This window comes from Nomia melanderi, chromosome 3 (genome assembly GCF_051020985.1).
Source record: "Nomia melanderi isolate GNS246 chromosome 3, iyNomMela1, whole genome shotgun sequence".
NCBI classification, from domain to species: domain Eukaryota; kingdom Metazoa; phylum Arthropoda; class Insecta; order Hymenoptera; family Halictidae; genus Nomia; species Nomia melanderi.
This window is the reverse complement of record NC_135001.1, coordinates 23,434,993-23,461,142: the sequence shown is the minus strand read 5'-3', so window position 1 is coordinate 23,461,142 and position 26,150 is coordinate 23,434,993. Positions and strand designations below refer to the sequence as shown.

Genomic DNA, 26,150 nt, shown 5'->3' with positions numbered 1-26,150 from the left:
AACTTCGAACTCGATTACGATCCACGATGCAATTAGAATAACGGGGCAAGCGTGCAAAAACGTATGGAAATTAGAAAGAAAAGAGCGACGGCAGACGGTGGAAAAGGGTGGAAAAATTGTGATCGGATAAGGATCCGATGGAGGAAGATCCGATCCCGGGAGTCAAAGGTGCAAGTACGACGGGTGACCGTTTCCGACTGACTACCAAAGTGGTGGTACTACCGCACAGTTTATACGTGGAACGTAAATGTTCGAACACTCAGTCGTTCGCTTTCTCTGCGTCCGCGAGCTGCTCGATCGTCTTGATTCACGTGGTATCGCGCGTGGTCCACGGGATCGGTGCCTTTTCGTGAGCAATGCGGCCAGGCATTGTCGCGGTACGAATTCTTCCGACGATTTCGAGACTCCGACGAGGAACGGTGGTTCCGGTTGCTGATCTTCGGTCACGCTGCTGCTGGTAAACATTTTATTCGTCGAATCAGAGAGTTGGCTGTACGCTCATGGGGATCGTGGTTTTGATCGCCGATCTAGATGATACTGTTGTTATTATAAATTTTATTAATTGAATGAAAGAATTAGATGTTTGTTCATGGAGATTGTGGTTTTGGTCGCTGATCTAGATGGTACTGTTGTTATTATAAATTTTATTAATCGAATGAAGAAATTAGATGTTTGTTTATTAAGGTTTTGATCGCTGGTATAGCTGATACTGTTGTTATTATAAATTGTATTGATTGAACGAAAGACTTAGATGTTTGTTTATTAAGGTTTCGGTCGTTGATCCTTGATAACACTGTTACTAATAAGAATTTTATTAGTTGAATGAATTAGATGTTTATTTATGAGGATCGCTGGTGTGTTAGATCGATGAAGTAACTAATTGTCATAAAAACTGGATATTGCCGGCAAGAAGATTCACTTAAACGAAATTTTTATTTCACTGTATCTTCGCCTCGCTTGTTATTAGCATATGTTGAATAATGTATGAAATTTTATTGATGCAATAAATGAATTGGATATTCATTTATTAATGACGAATGCAACGGTAATACCAAACGCATAAAATGCGCCAATTTTGAACAGCACGGTGCGAAGTATCAAAAGGCAAGAAAGTGTGTCACGATGTCGGGCCGAAAAAAAAGTTTGATCGGTAACAAGGAAACGAGTCCGCACTGTCACCGATCTGCATTGTCGAAAGAAGAAAGTTATGCAGATTGCGTTTTGCGGGATTACGTTCAATTATTCCGCGCGTATGCATTTATCAGGGACGTTCAAAAAGGTCTGCGCTAAACTTCAGTACTCGTCAAACCATACAAAACAGTCTTAACCCTTTGAACTCCGTAGGCTCCAATATTGCACCAGTTATAATATCAAATATTTTAACGAATCAAAGAAAGTACCCCAAAATTATTAGATTTTCCACACATTTTCGTACTGAGAAGGAAAATAAAAGATCGAAGGAATGTTACAGCATTTTTCATTTTCACTAGAGATACCATAAAAATTAGTTGCAGTTGCTGATAAATTACAAAACCATCTGGAGTGCTAAGGGTTAATAAACATGAACCTAAAAATCATTAGGTTTGAAGTAGTACGTGTTCGATAATTGAAATTTCAATAATTCTTCCTTCCAATTGAGATTACGGTAACACCTGTGTTGATTTATGTAACGCTAGAATGATGTTAATACCTGTGTTTATTTATATAATGCTAGGATTATGTAACACTCTTAAAATTAACGGTTCTTCGATAAAAATAAACTATTCTACCACTCTACCTCTATATTTACTCTAAATCACCACAATCGATAGCACATAATAATATTTCATTTGTTAACCCTTTGCACTCCAGAAGTTTTTCACCGGAAATATTCAATATTTTCTAATGAGATACAGATGACATTTTCTTAGATTGAATTAAGAAATCTCACATGCACCGAGGAAGAGAACAATTTTCTTTCAATATTTACTTTACAGTTTTGCTGTGTCAAATCATTTGGTGACCTACAGGCGCCTCTGGAGTGCAAAGGGTTAACATAAATATCTAAAGTACATTAAAAATACTTCTAATACCCAAAACATATTAATTCACTTTCCAACGTGTAATTAGCACTTCGAAGAATTAGATCACACTTATATCTGTTAAATTCTATTTGAAATCATCGCCACGTGTCCAATACGACAGTGCAGACTTAACGTAACCCGAGAATTCAAACTTTTTAACGAGTACTGTACACTTCGACGGTTTGGCAGCAACTTTTCCAACACCCTGTATATTTCTACTGCTCATTGCAAATGCAAAGGGGCCGTATCGATGGATCGCGGCGACGATGTAGCCGGTGGGCCGTGCCGGTGAATGGATCTCGTTAACATGCAAGTGAGAATCGCCGCCTCGGAGTTTCACGTTTATTGTCTCGTCCCGTACGCACCCGAAATAACGTGGCCGCGAGTGTGTAAAGCAATTAGGAATTAGATGATGTTCTCGTTGAATGGACAAACTTTGATTTACAGGCGCCGAATAACTCTGTTCTGTTGATTCTATTTGCATCGATTATTCGGTCTTTGATAAAAGCTATCATTTGAAGCTACTTTACGAGATCTCCGCGTGGGAAGTACACGTTATTAGAATCTATGTTCCATATCGGATAAAGTAGGTATTCGTACCTCTATCCTACTGATTCCATTTGCATCGATTAGTCGATCTTCGATAGAAGCTATCATTTAAAGCTGTTTTGTGATATCACGTATAAAGTAGGTATCTCGATTATTCATTCACTTATATTTAACGGACTGGAATAATTAACTGTTAGATTAGATTAACGGGAATCTTTTTAATGCAGTGTATCGGAATAGTAAAAATATAATACAACGGTGATCGCGAGAGAACTTAACACTAAAACGACCGAGCAGTTAAATCGACTTTGAAATTCCACCATAAAAACTCTAAGAGTACATTTGTTCTGACTTTAATTGATTTACAGTTCAGTTTGCGTATTGTAAAATGAATTTCTGTAATAGTTCCTCAGAGAAACATCTGTTATCCTTTTAATAATTTAAAATCAGCGTTAATAGATTCTATACCTTGGCCTTTTATTCGTTAGGAATCAGTTAATATAATTTCAGTTGCAGCTGTCGATGAAATATTCTTGTTATCACAGCCAATAATGGATAAAAACGAATGAAATTAACACACGCGCGATGTAATGAATAAAAGATTCCACGAAAACAATGGTAGGGAAGCCTCTATAAGGTAAACACGAGGAAATGCAAATGTAACGGCATACACAACTTGTTTAAAGCAAATATTCTTCAACTGATTTACATCAGTGCTCACTTCAGATTCGTCTATGAAAGTGATTCATCCAGTGTTCCCGAAGGTTCCAAGAAAGCGTTCACTAATCTCTCTCCGTAGTTGTCTCGCGTGTCGCTTGTCAAATATCTCCGAGCTTTGTCTCGCGTAAGACTCCGAGTCCACGCCTACAATGATCGAAGACACATCACTATCGACATCGCCGGTTTCCACGGTAATGTGAATAATCGTCCGAAATCAAGTTATGCAACTCCCAAAATTTCTCCTCGTGTCTAGTCAAGTGCGAAATACATTGGGCAACGGATGTGTTCGAACGACCGGGGCCTTGATAAGCTCGTGGAATGTGCGAACGCTTCACGAAGATCGCGTCAAACAAAAGGAAATGACGGTGCGTCTGATGCGAGTCGCGTACTAATTCTCTCATTTGTCCGAATCGTTTTGAACACGTTTGTTCAGGAGAAATATTGATACACGACGGATTCGGATAATTGGACGAGTCGCGTAATATTTGCGACCGAAATTCGTGTAAACCGACTAAAACGGATAGTTCCCTGTGTTTTACACACGTCGAAGCTTGAGTTAACGAAAGCACGTTACCCTCTGATATTTTTAGTCAATATTATGCGCGGGTATTTAAAAAGATAATACGGAGGTGTACGCTCTGGAATATTTAACGCTTCCTCGGCGATTAGCATAATGTCGGAAATGTATTATTACCGGGAAAGTATCTTTCATTATTGCATAAATGAACGAACGTAAATCACTCGCGTCCCTCGAGTCCTTCGCGGGATTCTGCGGAATCATTCGAGTTTTACGGGAACCGTAAGAAATTATACCGTGAGAAAGCAGAAAATCGATTGTGAAATTATTACGTAAAAACGCTTAGAGAACGTTTATATCCGCTGTTTGTAATATGTGGCGTTTTATTACAGGTTCGCCGAAAACCGCGAAGGAGATCATCCGATGATTTAAGTCGGCAATTTCGGCTCATCATCCACGGATCGTAGCGCAAGAAATTTATTCACAGATGCGATATAAGTCTCGTGTTTTATGGCTCGAAGAGAAACGATCGGGACCCATAAAACTCGTTCGCTCGTCCGCCATAGTGACCCGGAGCCAGACATCGATGATAACTTGAGCATCGGTGCGAAGTCGATTCGGAAACCAGAATCGAGCACACGAATTGAAATCCGCGCTAATCGAAATAAGAATTATAATCTGTATAAAAGGAAGTTAATATTAGAAGGCTGCACCACACTGCAAGAAATCCAATAAGTTCGAAGGAAATTCAAAATACTTCAGGAATATCTTTTTAGTAGATCAGCGGAAGAGCTACTGAAAACTAAACAATCACTTCGTGATTCGTAACGAAGGAAATTTATAATCATCGATAAAATTCATATTTCAACGTATAATAATAATAATCAAACGCTGCAGGAAATCAAACCATAGAAAACTTGACGAAGAGGACAGAAATTTCATAGTCCAACCTTTCGCGACAGAAAAAAGAGGAGAAAGTCTCTTCCGAAGTGAAGATCCGTGTCGAAAACGTCGAAATACCGGAAAAATGGGGATTGTCACGGCGACCACGATAGCCATAAAAGGTGCGACGATTCTCCTGGGTAAGGTCGCCATAATTCCCGTGTTGATCGCGGCCCTCGCGTATTTCAACTACGATCTGATGGACCCGGAGAACCAGCCGAAGGTGACCAAGAATCTGATGAAGGAATACGATTTCGTGGTAATCGGCGGCGGATCTGCCGGCAGCGTGGTCGTTAACAGGTTAACGGAGAACCCGGCGTGGAGCGTGTTGCTGCTGGAGGCAGGCGGACACGAGACCGAGATCACGGACGTGCCGATACTGTCGCTTTATCTGCATAAGAGCAAATTAGATTGGAAATATAGAACACAGCCGCAGGACTCCGCGTGTCAGGCGATGGTCGATCGTCGGTGTTGCTGGACCAGGGGAAAGGTGAATTTATTGCGTAACTCGTACCTTTGATTTCTTTAACGCGTTGCGTGCCGGTTAATTGTCAGATAACTGGCCGATTAACCCTTTGCACTCGAGAGGTGACTCGCCACCGGATTTCGAACAGTGAACATATTATTTATAATATAGAAACGTTTCCAAATAATCAACGTTTAATCGAATGAACTACATTCGATTTGGTTGGGAGTCACCGGTGACCCACGCGGCTCTTAATGTGTTAACGAAGAAAACTGTTTCGATCGCATTAAAGTTTCGATGAGCGTTTACTTGCCAAAGTGTTAAAGGTAAGTTTCTCGGCGAAGAGACATTCGTTCTAACGTAATTTATGAAATTTTAGGTCCTCGGTGGTTCAAGCGTGCTCAACACGATGCTCTATATTCGTGGGAACCGACGTGATTTCGATCAATGGGAGAGTTTCGGGAACTACGGCTGGGGTTACGAGGACGTTCTGCCCTACTTTAAGAAATCCGAGGACCAAAGGAATCCCTACTTAGCCCGTAACACGAAATATCATTCCACTGGTAAGCCACCGTCCACCTTCGAACTTTTGAAACTTGATCGAACCACTCCGACCAGACATTCTTCGGAATTAGCTGTGAAATCTGTTGTCGAAACAAGTATGGATAACAATGTTGTTAATAAGAATCCTAGATGGTTAGTCATCTAGTGCCTAGATGATTTAAATAAAGAATAATCCTAGATGGGAATACGATGTTTAAGAATTTTTATATATAAAAAGACAGTGTAGTTTTTAGATGTATTGCTGATGTTCAGTGAATAGTCGTAACAAATATTCCTGACCAGTATGTGCGAATCATTCTGCCTTAAGGAAAGCTGAGGAGGGATTTATGTAACAATTTGTTGCAAAGTAACGTGCCACAAGACATATTACTCCTGAAAAAATTGGGTCAAGTTGTAACACATGAACTGAATCAAATACGCACAAACCGGTTCGGGAAAACACACGGGCGAATAAAAGAAATTTGATTACGTGAACAGTTCGAGTATAACGCAATGAGGATCTTAGATAATTTTGATGGATTTATGGCCGTCGCGAGAACATTAGACTTATACAATGTCTGGCCGAGGGAAGCGCGTGAATTCAAATTCTTAGTTTCATTCGAAGAGACTTAAGGAGAATCGCTTTCTGTTTTCTTTTTAATGAACATTCGTAGTAGATTTAATATTAGCTTATTGCTATCTGCATGAGAGAGAAAATTCGCATTCTTGAATTTTCAGTTAAATTTAACGAAGATAAATGTTCCTCGATTCTTGTGAATTCGAGTCAAGTGTTATTCCTCTCAGAATTTTTCTCTTCTTCAATAAATTATTACCGATAAAGTAAGGTAACTAATCGACATGGTAGTGCGCTTCGGATAATGTACAAAGTTCAAACATCTTCACGCAACTTTCTCAACTCTGATCGCTACGGCTACTTTGTCATTAATAACTTATTGGAAAAAGAGAAAAATTCTAAGCATATGTTATGCCTATATTTCCTTTCAAGTATAATACTTGATTACAGAGGAATAATATTTACTTCGAATTCGAATGAACTGAGTAATATATATATATTTGCTGAATCATGTTGAAAATCTTCACCACGAGTTTCACTCGTCATTGTAGGGCAAAGGGTTAAACGGTAGACTAAAAATCCCGCATTACCGCGGGGCCGGCGCTCAATGAATTAAATCGGCAGATCGAACTTATCCTCAGCCGCCTCGAAACTAAACCTGCGTCTCTCGTTTAAGGAGGGTACCTTACAGTGCAAGACTCCCCGTACAACACTCCGCTGGGGGTCGCGTTCCTGCAGGCGGGCGAGGAGATGGGCTACGACCTGTTGGACGTGAACGGCGAGCGACAAACTGGTTTCGCGTTTTACCAGTACACGATGCGACGAGGGACCCGCTGCAGCGCGGCGAAAGCCTTCGTCAGGCCGATCCAACTGCGGAAGAACTTCCATCTGTCATTATGGAGCCACGTGACCCGCATTCTCGTCAATCCCCACACGAAGCAGGCGTACGGGGTGGAGTTCATCAGAGAGGGTCGCAAAGAAGTGGTCTTCGCTCGAAAGGAGGTGATCCTGTCGGCCGGCGCCATAAACTCTCCGCAGCTGCTGATGCTGTCGGGGATAGGTCCGCGAGCTCACCTCGAAGAACTGGGAATCCCGGTGATCCACGACTCTCCTGGCGTCGGCCAGAACCTGCAGGACCACATAGCGGTCGGGGGGATAACGTTCCTGATCGACTACGAGATCAGCGTGGTGATGGGCCGATTGGTGAACATCAATTCGGCTCTAAGGTACGCGGTCACCGAGGACGGACCCCTGACCTCGAACGTGGGCCTGGAGGCTGTAGGCTTCATCTCCACCAAGTACGCGAACCAGACCGACGACTGGCCGGACATAGAGTTCATGCTGACCTCCTCGTCCACGAACTCCGACAGCGGCACGCACGTGAAGAACGCGCACGGACTGACCGACGAGTTCTACAACGAGGTGTTCGGCAAGATCAACAGCCGCGACGTCTTCGGCGTCTTCCCCATGATGCTCAGGCCCAAGTCCCGCGGCGTGATCAAGCTCAAGTCGAAGAACCCCTTGGACTATCCTCTGCTGTACCATAATTACTTGACCCACCCCGACGATGTTGGAGTTTTGAGGGAGGGCGTCAAGGCCGCCATTGCCTTCGGCGAGACCAGCAGCATGAAGAGGTTCGGCGCCAGGTTCCACAGCAAACCCGTGCCCAACTGCAAGCACCTGCCCATGTTCACCGACGAATACTGGAACTGCGCCATTCGACAGTACACCATGACCATCTATCACATGAGCTGCACCGCGAAGATGGGCCCGCCGACCGACCCCATGGCCGTCGTCGACCCCGAACTGAGGGTCTACGGGGTGCGCGGGCTCAGGGTGATCGACGCGTCCATCATGCCCACCATCACGAACGGGAACATCAATGCGCCGGTCATCATGATCGGGGAGAAAGGCGCGGACATGATTAGGAAACAGTGGATGTCGCGCTGGAAGAGGGACAACGTCACTATCGCCGGCTCCTGATACGTCGAATTCTTGCCGAGAAATCGGTCGTCGGGGAACGAGCCCGTTGCTCCGTGAGCGATTCGCCGGCCCGAAATCGTTCGGAGATTTCGTTTCGCGCGGATTATGGGGATTTGTCGTCGACGGATTGCGTTTTCGTTAGGGCTGAATCTGTGCACTTTCGTTCGTTAGTTGCTGGACGCGAGATGTGGCTTCGACGGTGTTAAGAGAAGAAACGAGGTTGCTTCTGCATGACGCGGCGAATTTCGAGGTGGAATTTGAACGGTTTTTTGAGGAAGCGGAGAAAGTACGGAATTATGGGCGATTCTTGTGGTAGGTTTATTGGAATGTACCGAGTTGTTGAATTTGTTTGCGTTATGTAGTTGGATTTACAATTTTTCTGTAATTTTGAGCAATATTAACCCTTAGAACTCCAGATGATTTTGGAATCTATCGATAATTCCAAGCCGTTTTTATCCCTAGCACAATTTCTTTATTTTCCTTGATACAAAGTTTGGATGTATAGAAGATCCAGTAATCTTAGGGTAGTTCTAAATTTATTCATTAAAATATTTAATAGTATAAATGGTATCAATGGAGCCTACAGAGTGCAAAGGGTTAATACGGTGACCAACGAGTTGGAGCAATTTTACAAGATGGACGTGATTCATTTAATGAACAAATAGAATTATGATTTTATTCATTTTCTCGCGTCTTGTGAGATCGCCATGGAAATCGATTTTTGAATTCCATGAGAAAGTGTCGACGTGTCGAATATTCCTCGATTTCGATGTCTATTTATTGGTGCGTGAACGTTCGATGACTTACGAAAGGAAGTGCACACGATTCAAGAATGCAATCTTGTCGAGTACTCTCGAGCCAAGAGCAGACAGACGAATGGACAGATCAGACTCGAGCCTCTCACCAATACTTCGATCAAAAGTTTATCGTTAGTTTTGTGATTTAGCGAGAATTATGTACAAGTATCGTAGTTCCAATTAAGTAAGTTCGTTCGCCTGTGTTGTACCGAACAGTTAATTTATTTGTTACAGTCTCAACGATTAATTTATCCGCATAGATCTGTAAGTAAATTAAAAAGCAGTACTTCGCAAATGTCGGTAGCACGTGAAAGACTAAGGATACGTCGCATAATTTATTGTAATGTTCGAATGACAGCAATCGAATTGCTGTGTGCGCAGTCCTTCTGTACAGTGTCTTTTGTCTGTTATCAATTACCCTGTAACAATAAGGACAATGTCAACCCTCTAGGCTTATGTAACTTTGACGTCACATATCAGTATATCGGCATCTTGTTGGTTTATTTCGTCATTCATTCAAAATGGTGAATAAAATCGAGCAATCAGTTAACTTAAGCTTTTATACGCTCAGGCGTGAAAATTTAGTGTCGTAATTTGAAAGTTAGATATATTCGTTTGATAAAAGTATTGAAACTATTGAATGCATTAATTCGTATCCGTACGTGGGTATTTATTAATTTTGTACTGCACAGGTTTTGTCGTAATTATGAAGAAAAATTCGGCCCACAGGGGGTTAACCCTTTGCACATTGTTTGAGACGAACTAATGAGGAAACACGTAAATTAAGAAACAAAGCTATTTTATATAAATATTTCACATATTAATGCATTATACGAAACTTAATATTACGTGTAACAGTTTGTAATTTTATTACATCGAATCAAATGGTGACTGAGAGTCACCTCTCGAGTGCAAAGGGTTAAAACATTCTTCCGAGTTCCTGTACGAACACGTCTCGTTGATTTCTTGCCAGTGAAACGTTTGTTGGCGGAACCGAAGAAAAAAACGGACGAAAAAAGATTTCCTTAGGAAAGCTACACAAGGAATTCCGTCGAAAGTTTAGCACATTCGATGACAAAAAGTAAGAAACGAAAGTTATGGCAGGCGAGTGTGCCAAGAAACTTGTTTTAAAACTTTGAAAAATTATGCGTTGCCACACAACTAATCGGCTGTTGCCGCATAATGAATCCTGGCGCAGGTCAGTGATTTTTTTCGCTCGGCTACGAAACTGGAAATAAATTCATGTGCACGACGCTCGCCCCAGGTGCAGAACGCGTTGTGAAATTTACATCGGGTCCCGTGGAATGCAATATTTTGAAGTGGCGCACTTTCGAATAAAACACTTCGTAGCCTGATGGGTCGAACGGAACGATCGAAGCGACATTACCGATCGAAATGTTTAGGACTGCGCGACTTAACGTTTCCTTCTCTTCGAGAAATGCCATTGACAGACTAGTTTCTCTGTTGTGTGTAGAATAAAACTTGAATTACGTACTTAAGATAATTGTATAGGATAATTATGAATAATAACCTTAGATTAGTCAGAAAGTATTGTACTTTTTAAGGAAGTTCGATTGGAAATTTCATTTCACTGAGCAGTCGAAGAAGATGGTTCCAATTAGAGAAATCTCTTAATACTTTAATCATCTATTTCTTGGATGAAACAGAATGTGAAATGCATTCTGTAGAAATTGTATACGCGATTTAAGAAAACTTTAAAGACTATGTAAATAACAGTGAAAAGTTCATATCGATAATGAAGCATTTAAAGTATCAGCTTTCGATTGCTTGGCTCGAATATTTTCCCGCAGTTTAACGCGCAGCTTTGAAAAGCAAAGTGAAATGTACAGTGCATTAAAATCGATCGATTGGTGAAATATCTAATCGGAAGATGAATATGTAAATACGTCCGATTGCTATCGGAAATGATTGTATTAACAACACTGCGTTGCGAAACTGTGTTACTATCGAGAGCAGCGAGTAATTTTCCATTACGTTAGCATTGTTCTAATAGTGAAAACAATGCGACCACGCTTTCTTAGTACAAGATGAAACTCGGTTTCGACAGTCTCCTCTCGACAGCGATTGTCGTCACAAATTATCGTATACGTATTCGCGAAACTCGTTTGAAACGCGTTATGTACCTCCGAAGTTAGCACCTAGTTTTCGTAATTTATTGTACTGAAGAATGTAAATAAAGTATATGTACAGAAACACGAATTTATTATTGCGAGACACCGTCCAGCTTTCGTGTACAGGAAATATTCTAAATTCTAAATGAACGATTTCCTTTTTAAATATTCAAGTAATTACATAGAAGAGACTGTCTTTATCAGAAACTACTTACAGCAGAAATAATTGATTTGTAAGTAACAGATCTACATTCTATTTTCAAATAATTTTGTTGTAGACAAATTCAGTTCAAGTGCATCATTACTTCAGTCGTCAGTACAAAATAACTGTTTCCATAATACTTCTCACTGAAACATTAAGAAAAAGAAATAGTTTTGTTAAACCCTAATATTACTCCTGACATTTAATTCGACTGTTACACGGCACAAATTCCACGAAAGAAAGATCCGTCTCAACTTTTCCACTAAACGTATATAATTACACGCGCACGTGGCACATTTAATTCCAGCTACATTATTCGAAAGTAAAAACAGAAAGTGGAAGTCACGCAAATTTCCACTGCCAATGCGTGGATTTAAAAAGAAAACGATATTTGATTTTCGTGGATGTTTCGTGTCGTGTTCCGTTGATTATCCGCTGTTCAGCATAATCATGGAACATCCTTGAAGGCGACGGATCTATAAAAGTTTCACAATCCGACCGATTATCGGCCGAATGAAAGATCGAGCACGGTTTCGCCGGAGATCACGGGAAACGGGAAACAACTCGTAAATCTGCGATTCGAAATTCTGCGCTACTCGCGTATCCTTTGTGCGTCCTTGTGCAGGCCGCGCTGATTCGTCGGCCGAATGAAAGTACACTTCACCTGCAACGCGTTGCATAACTTCGCCGGCGCTAACAAGAAATCCTCGATCTTCGGAGATTCTGATAAAGTGTTGCGTGCTCCGAGGCACGTGCAGCTGCGAAGCCGACCGCGTAAAAATCATAGCCGTCTAAATTCGTGAACACACGTACAGGGTGGGACGAAAGTCGCACTGCGACCGGACAGAACTGATTCTACGTAGAAAACTGAGACAGATGATTTGTTGAAATTGTTTCATACGGCAACTATCTGCTAAAGATCGAAAATATTTTTTAACCCTTAGCACTCTAGGTTATTTTGTAACCTATCAGCAACTGCAATTAATTTTTATAGTATTCCTAGCGAAAATTAGAAATGCTATAACATTTCGATCTTTTATTTTTCTTAGTAGAAAATTTGAATGGAAAATCGAATAATTTTAGGGTAGTTTCTTTAAGATTCATTAAAATATTTAATATTATAATTGGTGCAGTATTGGAGCCTACAGAGTTCAAAGGGTTAACCCTTTGCGGACGAAGATTCTTGAAGCTAACACATGAAGCTAAATTATATATCAATTGCTTAATTAATAGAAAAGAATTAAAGTACGCGCTGATCTGTTGCAAAACATTCGGTGCAGCAGACATTTTGCTCGATCCTACTTTCTCAATATTCGCATTGATTTATAAAAGCCTGTATTTGCGTAACCACCGCAGCCTATTAACCCTATGCAGCGAGACACGCGCCTCCCGGGGGCTGCTGGGAGCTGCTATTTCAGTTGAACGGTGTCTCGTTAGAGACATAATTAAGATATCACATGGAATAAGGTCGTGAGCGAAGAAAATTGTTTCTAAGAAAACAGATGCGGTCAAGGGAGAGCAAGTGGATGCGTTCGAACGAAGAATGAATGAATTGCATCACAATGACGCATGAATTGTTTATGAATTGTCAGTTCTAGGTTCAAATTAAAACAAACATTCATTTATCTCAAGGTGCTTAACCCTTCTGTAGGAAATGTAGGGTGATTTTGATGTAACAGTTGTCTGTGTTCATACGTTTATTTATTTACCTATTCGAACAGAGACAGTTATAAAATATTTCTAGAATCTCGTACATGATAATGTTTGCAGAGTTTTGTTTGTTACATAGGTATCGAGTTTTACAAACCACGTAATGATCAGTTCTCTTAGGTTCGTATATCGAAACGAAAGATTTCGGAAATATCCGTGGGAAGGACGCGAGGTGGCCTCATTCGCTTAGAATGTGGAGTACCTAGCGAGCTCTAAGTGTCACAGACTGTAAACACGATTTGCTGGATACTTATTACCATCTCTCTTAACCGATAAAGAAGTTCCCTAAGGAAATGTCGTCTAGATTTGACGGAACCCTTAAAATCTCTAATTACCAAGGAACGGAGGACATACGTGTATCGGCGTAGCATTAATATTAACGCGTCGAGTAATCGAGAGAGGAATGAACTTTAAGGATTCGAGAAGAGTAAACGAATATTGGGCGTAACATTCAAAAAGACATCGAATACTAACGCATTCATTATTTAGAACATTAATATTATCGATAATTGAAAAACGTACCACGTCGAGACGTTTTTGTTCCGAAATTGACAATATCTTATAAACATCGATAGTCTGGTTGCCTTAGGCATACTAGTTTCCTTCCAAACGTATCATTCTATACAAAATGATTAATAAATTAAATTAGTGTACATTATCTACTTAAAATATATAAAAGCAAAATTCCTCGTCCAAAACTTTGTCAAATCTCTAAATGAAATTCCAGCGCAAGAGGTTGAAGAGTGCAGTAATTGAAAGACGGATGCATTTTAAGGATCCAAAAAAGGTAACAGAATATTAACACCAGAATTCTCAGAAATATTCAAAATGAGAACAGCTCTTTATTATTACTCCTGATTTAATGGAAACCAGAGCCGAAATCGATTAGCAGATGCCGACGATCAGGATGCAAAAGGGAAAGTGAAGAGGCGTTACATTTCGGTATCACTCTGAACTTTGGATACTAGGACATTATATTTGCATGTCGAAATGGTCCGTCGCTTTCTCATCATATACACACACACACACACAGAGAGAATATATTATCTTATCGAAATGCGATTGGCATAAGAATGTCAAAGAGAAACGCTGATTGATGTCGCTCACACGCGATTTTGAGACATGCACCGGAAAAAGGAAGTCGCCGCGTGCTTCTGACGATAGCTCTTTCGACAAGAGTTCGCATGTCATTATTTCGGCGAGAGTACTAATTAACGTAATAACTAAACCGTACGAAATACTGTCTACACACCACGAAATACGAAATTCAACAGTTCTGGTTTCATTTTCGCCAGAGCATCTTTAAGACGGAAAGTTTCCTCCGATCGAATTGAGTTCAAGCGTAATCTGGTCTGATCAGTTATGATCGCAATAAAGATCGCCTAGAATAGTGATCGATTAGGTGTACATTCTGCGTAAATATAGTTCACCTCGACTGACTTCCAATAAAAAGGTAATATTCATTCATTTATGGAGGAAATATCGTTTTTATTGTGCTTCTCCTTAACCTAGCTCCACGTTTTCACCATTGAAGGATGGAAATACTCCACGTTTCGCTTTATATTTGCTAGCAATACGATTAAGATACAAAAAAGGGAAATCTCTGCATAAAAGAGTTCACGTCGACTGAAATTTTACTCAATTTTGCTCGAAGATACGTTTGGTAAAGGTATCTCTCGCAGGAATTCAATGTTAGGAGGTTTATACTCGCAGTTACAGGATTCTCCTAATAAAGCCGGCTATTATTAAGTGAACTTCTATAAATTTTTTGTCCAGAATTCCCAAGCTTTCACCGACCATAAAGTGTCCCATTAGATGCTGAACTTTATTGATATCCGACAGACACTGGTGTACCAATGCACAATATTCAGATGATAAATCGAATTTCAAACCTAAATAAAAGGGCGCGAAGCACTAAGCATGCTCCAGGGCCAACAGGGACATTATGAATAATAATATATGTATGCAAATGGTAGATGAATATCTTACGGTTCAGTAAATTTTCTTATGGAAATCCCAGGCGTGTCGAATCGTGTTTTTGATTTGATAAAAGACTGATGTTAGATTGTCCTTTGTGACAGTAAGCCGGTTTTATTTGATACATTTTTAGTACTGTATCTTTATCTATCGGGTGGTCCGTTTTCAGTCCGTCTTACATAACATGGACAACAGAGTTGAGAAACTTAATTTCGAATATTATTTCTTGTAATTGAAAAGGCATTTTTCTATCGTTAAAAATAGGTAATTAAAACGGTGTATTATGCACATAATTATAAATACTATTATAAACATCGTTCACTGTTCTACATTCTTTATTAAAGTTACGTAATAAATGTTCTTATAACCTGTTGTACGCCAAAAGTAATGTATGTATTTCATCGTTGCATGGTAATTACCGTTACATCATGTAAAAAATTATATGGTACTTTTTGATATAAAATAAAAATCCTCATGAAAGTAACGTATACTTTCCTCTTAACTCTTAGAGTGCCAACATCACCGTGAGCGACGCTGGAAATTTGTCCAAAATTTTTCTAATTTCTGCGAATAACACGTGTGCGTATCGAGTAATTTAAGTAGCGAGTGTTAGAAAACTTTCATTAAATACATGAAAATACAGTAACTGTATATGAAATTTATAGTTCTACATTGAACATTACTACACTAATCTCTAATAAGACTGCAAAATGATGTAATGATACGTCGTGGCACCTTGCAACTTGCAACAAGACGTAACGGCACGTCACCGGAGTCCCATAATTCATTCATTGACGTAGCATTAAGTCAGTAATAGTGTGTGTGTTTTAACAGAATGATCTTTATCTTTGTCACATTGCAAATAGAAAATAAAAATTCTTTAGACGAGCGTCTACAAAATTTTTGACCTTTCAATTTTTGAATTTATATTATACTAAAGTTTATTTGATGCATTACATTTTTCAATGACACAGCTGACACAAGGTTTTCATTTTCTTCAGCAAAAATAAGTGAGCGTAATTCTGTACTTAACACGTGTTTGATAGCTACTATAATTGTATTCTGCAACTAAAACTTTCAAATTAATTTCACTAATTCCTCCCGTGTATCGATACTCATAAAGCTAAAATTTATATAATTTCAGAAGATACATAGAGAAAATAAACATTTGCAAATAGTTCCACAGTGTCAAATAAAAATGATTATTTTCTAGTATTTTTACTGATAGTAAAAACGAATTTATAGATTTACGAGCAAATCTTGGCGATTGGTAATTTCGGAAATAAATTATTTCTTACGGAACGATTTCGTCTGATGAGTTCGACTTATTTCCGTCCGAGGAACTATACACGTCACTTCCGGTTGCATTACGATTTCGGGAGCACCGTGTATACCGTTAGAATGATTGCAGTGGCATCCGGAATGCGTTAGAGGCGCAAACGTCCGAATCAGATGCACAATGGCTATGCGACATTGGGTCCTGAATGCCACGTAGACCGTAGAGAGGCGAGAGAAAGTTCACGGTTGAATATGGGGCCTCCTGACTCACTTCACGAAAGCAAAGAGAAAGACTAGAACGCGTTGCGTGGAGACTCTTAATTCGCGTGTTCGAAAATAAGCAACATTTCCATCGAACAATACGCTGTCTTGTTCTCAACAATGTACTATTTCAACAATTCTATCCGAATTGTAGACGAAAAACGTAATATTCCCATTCGTTTCGACATTGCACCTATTGAATACTCAAAATAGCGTGTATTCCTTAGAAAGATTGTACGAAAGTACATTCTACAATTTCTGTGCAACATTCATTGCATTATATAACCGAAACCACTGATTTCTCAAATAATTGCATTACTGATTCCAACATGAAACAGAATACGAGAAGTTTGAAACTTATGACTGGAAAAGTGTGTCGTTACTTTTGAAAACACCGATGTTTCAAACCGCGAATGTCGTCGCCGTTTACCAGTTGATTTATTAATTACCTAACACCGCTCAGCAAGAATTAATGAATGCATTTAATATTCTAGGTCAGACCCGAGAAGCAGTTATCCGAGCCTCGTCGCACCCCACGCCTTCACTCGTGTTTTTTTCGTCGATGTTCCATTTTTCTCACGCGCGTTTTCGTTTCTTACGATCGCAACGGATTTCGCGATAGAAAATGGCTTCTGTTGTTACATTGAACACTCGATTCAGCTTGCTTCCTTCTAGCTTCCCGTTTTGTCTCACCTTTCCCGTGTAGAGCTCCCGTTCACTCGAAAAACAGATGTTTTTTTCGTTTAACAGGTGCCCAAGTGTGTTCGTTGTTAACACTAGAACTACCGTGTATTTAACATAAAAATTGTAACAATAGATTACTGTCAGTTTCTTCAGACATTCATTGCAGTCAAGTAAAACTATTGATTCTCAAGATAATTTTGAATATTCAATGCCTTTAACTCTTTGCACTCGAGAGGTGACCGTGTATAATGCATCGGTGCGTGAAATATTGGGATAAAAGAGCTTTGTTTCTCAATTTACTTGTGACTTCTCTTTGAGTTAATTTCAAAAAATATCATCTTCGTCTAGTTAGAAAATGTTAAGTATTTCTAACGAAATATCAATCAATAATTGAGGAAACAAAAAAATCAAAACCAGTCATTGTGACTGGCGCGTAGCTCTAGTGTTAACCGATCGAAATTCTCCACATTTTTGTAGGTTACTTAGCAATCTTCAACCTTGTCTTCCTTTCTTGGCGTCTCCTCGGCACTTTGAATTTAAAGGAAAGAGGAAAGAGGCGAGCGAGCGAGCGGCGGGGTGCGCGGTTTCGTTCCGTGGTTTTCGAAGCCGGCACCGAGAGGAGTTCCACCGGGGTACTCCTCTCACCTGGTTCTCGGTCCCTACACTCGCCGCAACGCGGTCGTGGCCGATCGTCGTGCTACGTTTCACGGATCTGTTGCAACTTACCGGCGCGGCTCCGATTTCCCGTTCGATCCGCCGGGCTCTTTTTCGTTGGCCATCGATGCGCTTCTCAGCGGGAAGCTCCGTTGCAGAAAAGCGGACGTGCGAACGCGGGGAAGTCCCGGGTGCCATGAGAAAGTGCAGTAAGTAGGATGAACGCGCCGAAAAAGAGTGGCCGTGACATTTTTGTAGGACGCGCTTGAAAATTCGACGCGGCCAGCGAGGATCTCGGATGTGCTGTGTTTTTCGTGTTGTCAATGCTGTTCAGTGATTCTTTAGGAGACCAGTGATTGTTTGTAGTTTGTAGTTTGTAGGATTTTGAAAGAATTTATGTAACATGGTATCAACATCGAGATGATTCGCTAGAAGTTTTATGGCCAATGTTAAGGCTGATTCCTGTTAATTTAGGTTTGTTATGTCTGTGTTGTTGTTGTTTGGATTTCGTAATGATTCTTCAGATCGGAGAGAAAGTGGTTTTTATGTAATTATTTTGTATCGGAGATTCCGTTGCGACATGATCTGTTTCGACACGAGAAATGCCGAAGATTTCTTTTCTGTTTAGTGTTAATTGGCGATTAATGATGTAGATTGATGGGAGACCGGAGATTCGTGGTGTATTACGGAGTAACATTGATTGAAGTTACTTAATATTATTCCGATATTTTGAACGGGGATAATTTATAAACGAAACATTCAGTGCCGAAAGACGGTGTTACAGTCGCGTATCGTTGTTCTACTGTGGACAGTGTCGAAAGAAAGGTTAACGGCCACGTTGAGCGCCACTGTCACCGCCACACGTTTCTCCAAACATTCATTTCTGAATCTGCAGGAAACGTCTGTCGAGTGCTAAGAGCGTGGAAAAAAGTATTTTGAATCCATTCAATTATGTGCACAAGGGTTTCTCTCAGCATTTAACGATTTCCCTTTATTCTTTGATCGGTACTGCATTTTCCAAGCAAATAATATGTTGTAAGAAGGTCAAATGTAATTTAAGGATACAAGACTAAGTGCTCAGAAACGCATAGTTCGTACACGTTCCTCGTTCCCATATCGCGCGAAGCATTACGCGATAAAGACGATCGCAACGGAAGAGCGAAAATGTTCGTTGGTGTAGTGAGAGTTAACAGAGAATTCCAGAGTGTAGTTGTAATTGATTGAAATCGACAACTTGAGAAACTCCGGGGATCCGATCTTCCATTTGAAACTGAAGAATTCCGGAGGATCGCTTTCGTTTAATTTGAAATTAGGAAACTTTGGTCATTCGATTTCGTTCGTTTGTGATCGAGGTACGTTAGAGATTCAAATTTGTTATTCGAAATCGAGAAACTTTGCAGATTCGGTAATTTCATTTGAAGCTGAAGTTCGAAGCTTCGATTTTGCATTCGAAATCGAAGAATTTCAGTGATTCGTTATCGTTTAATCAGAAATTAGGAAACTTTGGCCATTCGATTTAGTTTGTTTAGGGCTGAGAAACTTTGGGGATGCAGTGGAAATATTCTAGATAGAAGATTGAAAAATATTTCTGTGAATGTTTCAGGTTACTCCGTGCTGCCTTTTCGAATTTCAAACGGCACGCTTGTTCCGCCGAATGGCACGCTATTGGAAGTGGCTGTCGCGGGGTGGAATTGAACGGAAATGGCAATAGGGCTGACCAGTGTGCTCAGTACCACGTCAATCCTCGGATTCAGCCTAATTCCTCTCCTGGCGATCGGCTTGTCCGTATTCCGGTACAATCAAGCTGACCCGGAATCTCATCCGACAAACACCCGCCAGGTTCGTTAAGAAACTTTTTCAGCGACTCTTAACAAACACCCTAACAGCTAAGTAATGTATACTTTTACCAGAAGACTAATAAAATTTTCCCCATTATTTATCGTTCCTTATTTCAGTTTTCTGAGAAAGTTTAAATTTTGCATTCAGTTTAGTATCAAATGAATAATATTTGATACGCATATTTCCAAAATCGCAATAAAAATTCATTAACTACCCTTCTACTAAAATACTATCCGAAACTAATAACCGGAATAATTTATATTTCTTCGCGTTACAATCAGAACTACAGTTTAATCACATCCAATCTATATTTACCAATTACATTCTCCTTCCTGTATAGTTACACATTCCGAAATAAAAATATCAAAATGTACGAAAATGATGAATCAGTTCCCAACATCTAAAAATGATCATTACCCACCGTCGATACAACAGATCTCGCTCGGTCAAGTCCTGCAGAGGTCCTATATCTAACCTTTTGCACTCGAATGGTGACTCGCAGTCACCATTTAATTTGATACAGCAAAACTATGAAGTTGAATATTCAGTATTTTAAATTAAAATTATATTTTGCAATGCGAAATATTTAAATAAAATAGCTTTGCTAATTTATCTATGAATTCTAGTTAAATTAGTTTGAAACAATGTCGTCTATATTTCATCAGAAAATGTCCAAATTTCCAAAAAATCTTCCGAATGCAAAGGGTTCATTGCAATTTTATCGTTCGAAATCATTTAAAGAAACGATTGGACTTTCAAGAAACCTTTGCCAATCTTTAAAGTATAAACTAATCGACGTTGTTTGGCATGTTTTACTAAACCATGATGTTTGTTGCAGTTACTACGAACATATGACTTCATAGTGGTAGGAGGAGGAAGCGCCGGAGCGGTGGTCGCGTCGAGGTTGTCCGAGATGATGAATTGGACGGTGTTACTTCTAGAAGCGGGCGGCGACGAGAACGAGATCTCGGATATTCCGCTGCTGGCGGGATACACGCAGCTTTCGGAGTTCGATTGGAAATATCAGACCTCGCCGCCGACCGTCTCCGCTTACTGCCTCGCCATGATCGGCGACAGATGCAACTGGCCACGCGGCAAAGTCCTGGGCGGCAGCAGCGTGCTGAACGCTATGGTCTATGTCCGGGGTAATCGGTAATTTCTAATTGGTTGCAATTCTTATTTAATCGTTCAGTCGCCCGGCAGCTGATGCGGTTAAGTCGATTGTTCGATATTTTCTGATTTTTGTTTATTCTTCGGTAATACATCGAACAAAAATGGCGCGAGAGTCTAGATAATATGTAAGTTGATTTCGTGTGCGATTTCTCATGACCTGAACAAGTCAAAAGAAACTGCGTTGCTGAGCACGATTTTAATACTAAGAGTGTACAGCAATGGGTTAATGAAGTAGATGATATTGAGTTGAGTTAATGATCATTTCAGAAGCCAACACATTAATTTTCTCAATCTGCTTTATCGACTCAACTGCATTAGCTTCTGAGCGATTCGGTTACAACTGAAAATATCATTCACCTGCAGTAACGAGATTATTTCATCTCCATTCTATGGAATATTTCACCATTTTAAGAACCTATGCTACATTAAGAATCGCCGAAAACAAAGTTCCAGGTTTCACTAAACTCACTGTCATCGATCAACAGTTACCCCTACAAAGTAATTAACACAATTCCTCCGGTTGAAACCTAAATTTCCCGAAACCATTGCAGGCGCGACTACGACAACTGGGCAGCCCTGGGCAACACGGGCTGGAGCTACGCGGAAGTGCTGCCGTACTTCCTGAAATCCGAGGACAACCGCAACCCCTATCTATCGAGGACGCCGTACCACAGCACGGGCGGCTACTTGACCGTTCAAGAGGCTCCGTGGCGAACGCCGCTGTCGATAGCGTTCTTGCAGGCCGGGCAAGAGCTCGGCTACGAGAACCGCGACATAAACGGCTCGAACCAGACCGGCTTCATGCTAACGCAGGCGACGATCCGCCGGGGCAGCCGTTGCTCGACGGCGAAGGCGTTCTTGAGACCGATCAAGAACAGGGAGAACCTGCACATAGCGATGAACGCGCAGGCGCTGAGGGTGCTGTTCAACGAGGACAAGAGAGCGACCGGGGTCGAGGTCCTCCGCGACGGCAGGCAGCAGACCATAAGAGTCAGAAGGGAGGTCGTCCTATCAGCCGGCGCGATCAATTCGCCGCAGCTGTTGATGCTGTCGGGCATCGGCCCCAGGGAGCACCTAGCGGAGTTCGATATACCGGTGATATCTGACCTGCGGGTCGGCGACAACCTCCAGGACCACGTGGGTCTGGGTGGGCTGACGTTCCTCCTCAACGAGCCCATCAGCCTGAAGAAGGAGCGCTTCCAGACGATGCCGGTGATGATGGAGTACGTGCTGAACGAGAGAGGCCCGATGACCAGTCCCGGCATCGAGGGCCTGGCCTTCGTCAACTCCAAGTACGCCGATCCCTCCGGAGACTATCCCGATATCCAGTTCCACTTCGCCCCCAGCTCGGTGAACTCGGACGCCGGCGACCAGATCAGGAAGATCGTGGGGCTGAGGGACAGGGTGTACAACACCATGTACAAACCTCTGCACAACGCCGAGACCTGGTCCATCCTGCCGCTGCTGCTCAGGCCCAGGAGCTCCGGCTGGGTCCGCCTGCGCAGCAGGAATCCTCTGGCTGCTCCCGACATCAACCCTAATTACTTCACGCACAAAGAGGACATGGACGTCTTGGTCGAGGGCATCAGGATCGCCATGCAGGTCTCGAACACGTCGGCCTTCCAGAGGTTCGGGTCCAGGCCGCACACCATTCGCATGCCCGGCTGCCATCGGTATCCTTTCGACACCTACGAGTACTGGGAGTGCGCGATCCGACATTTCACGTTCACGATCTATCATCCGACCGGCACCTGCAAGATGGGCCCGAGGACTGACCCGACCGCGGTCGTGGACCCCAGGCTGAGGGTCTATGGAGTGAAGGGGCTGAGGGTGGCCGACGCTTCTATCATGCCCGTGATCGTCAGTGGCAATCCGAACGCGCCCACGATCATGATCGGGGAGAAAGCCAGCGATATCATTAAGGAAGACTGGTTGTACAGGAAAAGACGATACGTGGGCAGATGAGGTATTGGGAGAGGTTGATTGGAACGTTGCTGTCTGAGTGCTTGTTCCGTTGTTCACCGATCGAGCATGCTTTGGAGTTTGCGGTTTATGAGTGGCATGGATTTTACGCAATTTCATATTTTTATGTATTCCTTGGATGTTTTAGGTATTTCGTGTTGTTTTATTTTATGTCGAAGGGAGCTCGATGTTCGATGAATCGTTTTGATTTGTTGGAATTGTGATCGGTAATGTGTAAGAGTAACGGTATCGCGTTTCTAACCGAAACTAATGTCAGATTTAGAAAATTCAGACTCCGCTTTATCCTGGTCCTGTTGTGTTGCAAGTAATTATAATTTGATTGTGAAATGGTTATTTTAACGAAGCAACGGTTACGAACCAGCGAAATTGCGTGAAAATCCGCAGTTCAGTCATTATGTATGCTTCGGACTATGGGCGATAAAATCGGTCGCACGCTTCTGCGATCGATTTATTAGAATCATGATTTACGGTGAACCGTGGAAAATATAGATGAGAATTGATTTCCGTAACAGATTAGCGTTTACGATCCTCATTTGTGGGTTATTATTTTGATGTTTGCATCGCGGATTTAACGCGGTAGCTAATGAGTTAACGAGGAAAGCGTAATACCTTTTAATGGAGGAAACATTTTACTGGAATCAAATCATTCCGATTGAGTCTTGAAATATGAACCGTACAATTAAATAATCATAAACTCTTGTCGAATCTCAGGTATCATTACAGAAATTAATGTCTATCGCTCACCGAGGAGTTCGAGCATATTCCGCAGTATGAGAAACAGTAACTTCTTTCCACCAACGAAACGTGCAACTGCGACGAATAGTTTAACACTAATTTAGTAATAACGTGTTACTAATACCTCACGCCAAAAACTAACGCTGTCGCTCAGCGAGTAGACAATAAACACTTCCACGTAAAGTGAACGTTTACTTCTGTATTTATCAACGTGCTATTTAATTTAAACAGATTTTATATCAAAAGAGGAAACTGATTGACAGTAATGTTATGTAATACAGTCGATCGCGAAGTCACTGTACAATGATGTAACCGTGCCATCCGTCGCAGAAAATTTTACATTTTTGCTAAATGACACTACCTGTAGGGGCGAATAAACATTTCTCTCGAAAGTCGGCCTCCCGTTTATTATCCTTGCACTTTGAATTCCGATCTCTATCCACGCGAGCGAGCAACATTCCAACAGTGAAAAAACCCGACGATCTCGCGAGTATAAGGGAATCACAGATTTTCACTGGGTGCGTGCCCGCCGAGTATCTCACGCGCAGAACTTCCTGGGTGATTTCAATGCGGGAACTCGCGTAACGGTGTGTCTTCGCTTCGAAATCGACTCGAGGATTTCTCTGGATTTTTAACACTTTGAACTCTGTAGGCTCCAATATTGCACCAGTTATGATATTACATGTTTCAATGAATCTTAACCCTTTGCACTCGGAAGTATTTCGTTAGCGATACTTAACATTTTCTAACTAGACAAAGACGATGGTTCTTTTAAATGAATTCAAAGAGAAATCACAGGCAAATTGAGAAACAAAGCTTTTTTATCCCAATATTTCAATATTAAATATTCAATTTCATAATTTTACTGCGTCAAATAAAATGGTGACTGAGTCACCTCTCGAGTGCAAAGGGTTAAAGAAACTACCCTAAAATTATTCGATTTTCCACACATCCAAATTTTGCATTGAGAAGGAAAATAAAAGATCGAAGAAACGTTATAGAATTTCTAATTTTCGCTAGGAATACTATGAAAATTAGTTGCAGTTGCTGATAGATTGCAAAACAATAGATTGCACATCTTTTTTCAGTGAAATTTCTTACTTTGAGCTTTGTTTTTTATTTTTAAGTTTACGATATTGTACAACAGATGACAGTGCTTGATATGTTGTTAACGTAGGTTGACATCACGCGGGAGTTGAAATGGTGTCATGTGAAAATGACAAGGAACTTGTTACACAAACGTAACGAGAAGAGAAGTAACTATTGCATGAGAATTTATGATTATTGCGCGATTCTGTTGGTTTCTTTATGGAAACTAGGATAAATTGGAAATGACGGAAGCTGTAATAATCGTAGGGAGCAATCGTTATTCATTTTCCTCTCCTGCATCGAGACTGAAGTAAGTTGAAGTTACAGGAAGCAGTAATAATTGCGAGAAGCGATCATTACTCACCTTTCTCCCCTTTATTGAAGCTAAAGTAAATTTCAAATAAGAGAAGCTACAGCAATTGCAACAAGTGTTAATTAGTGATTTTCCTTTCCTTATTGCAACTGGAATCGATTGAAATGAAAAGAAACGGTAACGATCGCAAGAAGTGATTATCGTCTGACGTGAAAGACGCAGACTAGAAATCGACTTAAAAATCATAAAAAAATAATGAACAGAGGTAATTGGTCCATCACGTTACATATCACAGTGTTACGTATTAATAGGATTTCCTACATTTACCATAGAATCGATTTAATATACAATACTTCGATTTTTCTAATGCAATCTTACTAATTCCATTGATTCCATTTTACTAATTTAAATAGAACACTGATTTGATCTTATTCGCTTACCACAAAATATCGATTTCATTTTATTATCATACAAAATAAACTTCCTTCAACATCGATTACAAAACACTAAAAAAATCTCGTTGACAAACGTGTAACAACTTCAGAGCATTTCCTCGAAATCTAGTCGATGATTCCACTAAAATGGAGACGCGGCTTGATCCTAGGCCCGAGACTTCCGGTGGATTTTCTTTCACGGCCGCGTACAGGAAACTCCGAACCCGAGATCGCCGGCGGAGATCGATGGATCGCGGGAACCGGGCAGACGATCTCGGAAGCGGAGATCGCAACGAGACTTTCGTTTCGCGAGCAAACAACCGACGCTTTACGTAAGTGATTCCGTGCCAAAACTCTCGTTACGGGACACCGATTCTCACGTGCGCCTTGCGCGCCGTGTTTCCGCTTCCTCGTCTCATCCGTTATGACTCGCGCGCGTTTCATTTCGCGAAGTGATCATTATCCGCTTAGATTTTATTGTCTATTACGTTAAACGAGCGCCAAACATAGTAACAAGAGCTGCGTCGGATTC

The 26,150-nt window shown here is 41.1% G+C and overlaps 3 protein-coding genes across 4 annotated transcripts in view; 2 read left to right on the top strand and 1 right to left on the bottom strand.

The window, feature by feature from the left end:
* The window catches only part of Flo2 (flotillin-2), a 151,034-nt gene that overhangs the window by 92,360 nt on the left and 32,524 nt on the right, over positions 1–26,150 (bottom strand). The window lies entirely within an intron of this gene.
* Positions 312–11,297, top strand: LOC116429402 (glucose dehydrogenase [FAD, quinone]). The gene is made up of 4 exons (XM_031982337.2): positions 312–457; positions 4,242–5,281; positions 5,637–5,820; positions 7,051–11,297. Exons 2-4 carry the CDS (start codon positions 4,877–4,879, stop codon positions 8,355–8,357), a joined length of 1,896 nt encoding a protein of 631 aa, XP_031838197.1. The 5' UTR covers positions 312–457; positions 4,242–4,876; the 3' UTR covers positions 8,358–11,297.
* Positions 18,079–24,162, top strand: LOC116429411 (glucose dehydrogenase [FAD, quinone]). The gene is made up of 4 exons (XM_031982353.2): positions 18,079–18,261; positions 19,656–19,891; positions 20,730–21,043; positions 21,616–24,162. The coding sequence occupies exons 2-4, from the start codon at positions 19,754–19,756 to the stop codon at positions 23,027–23,029; spliced, it is 1,866 nt and encodes a 621-aa protein (XP_031838213.1). The 5' UTR covers positions 18,079–18,261; positions 19,656–19,753; the 3' UTR covers positions 23,030–24,162.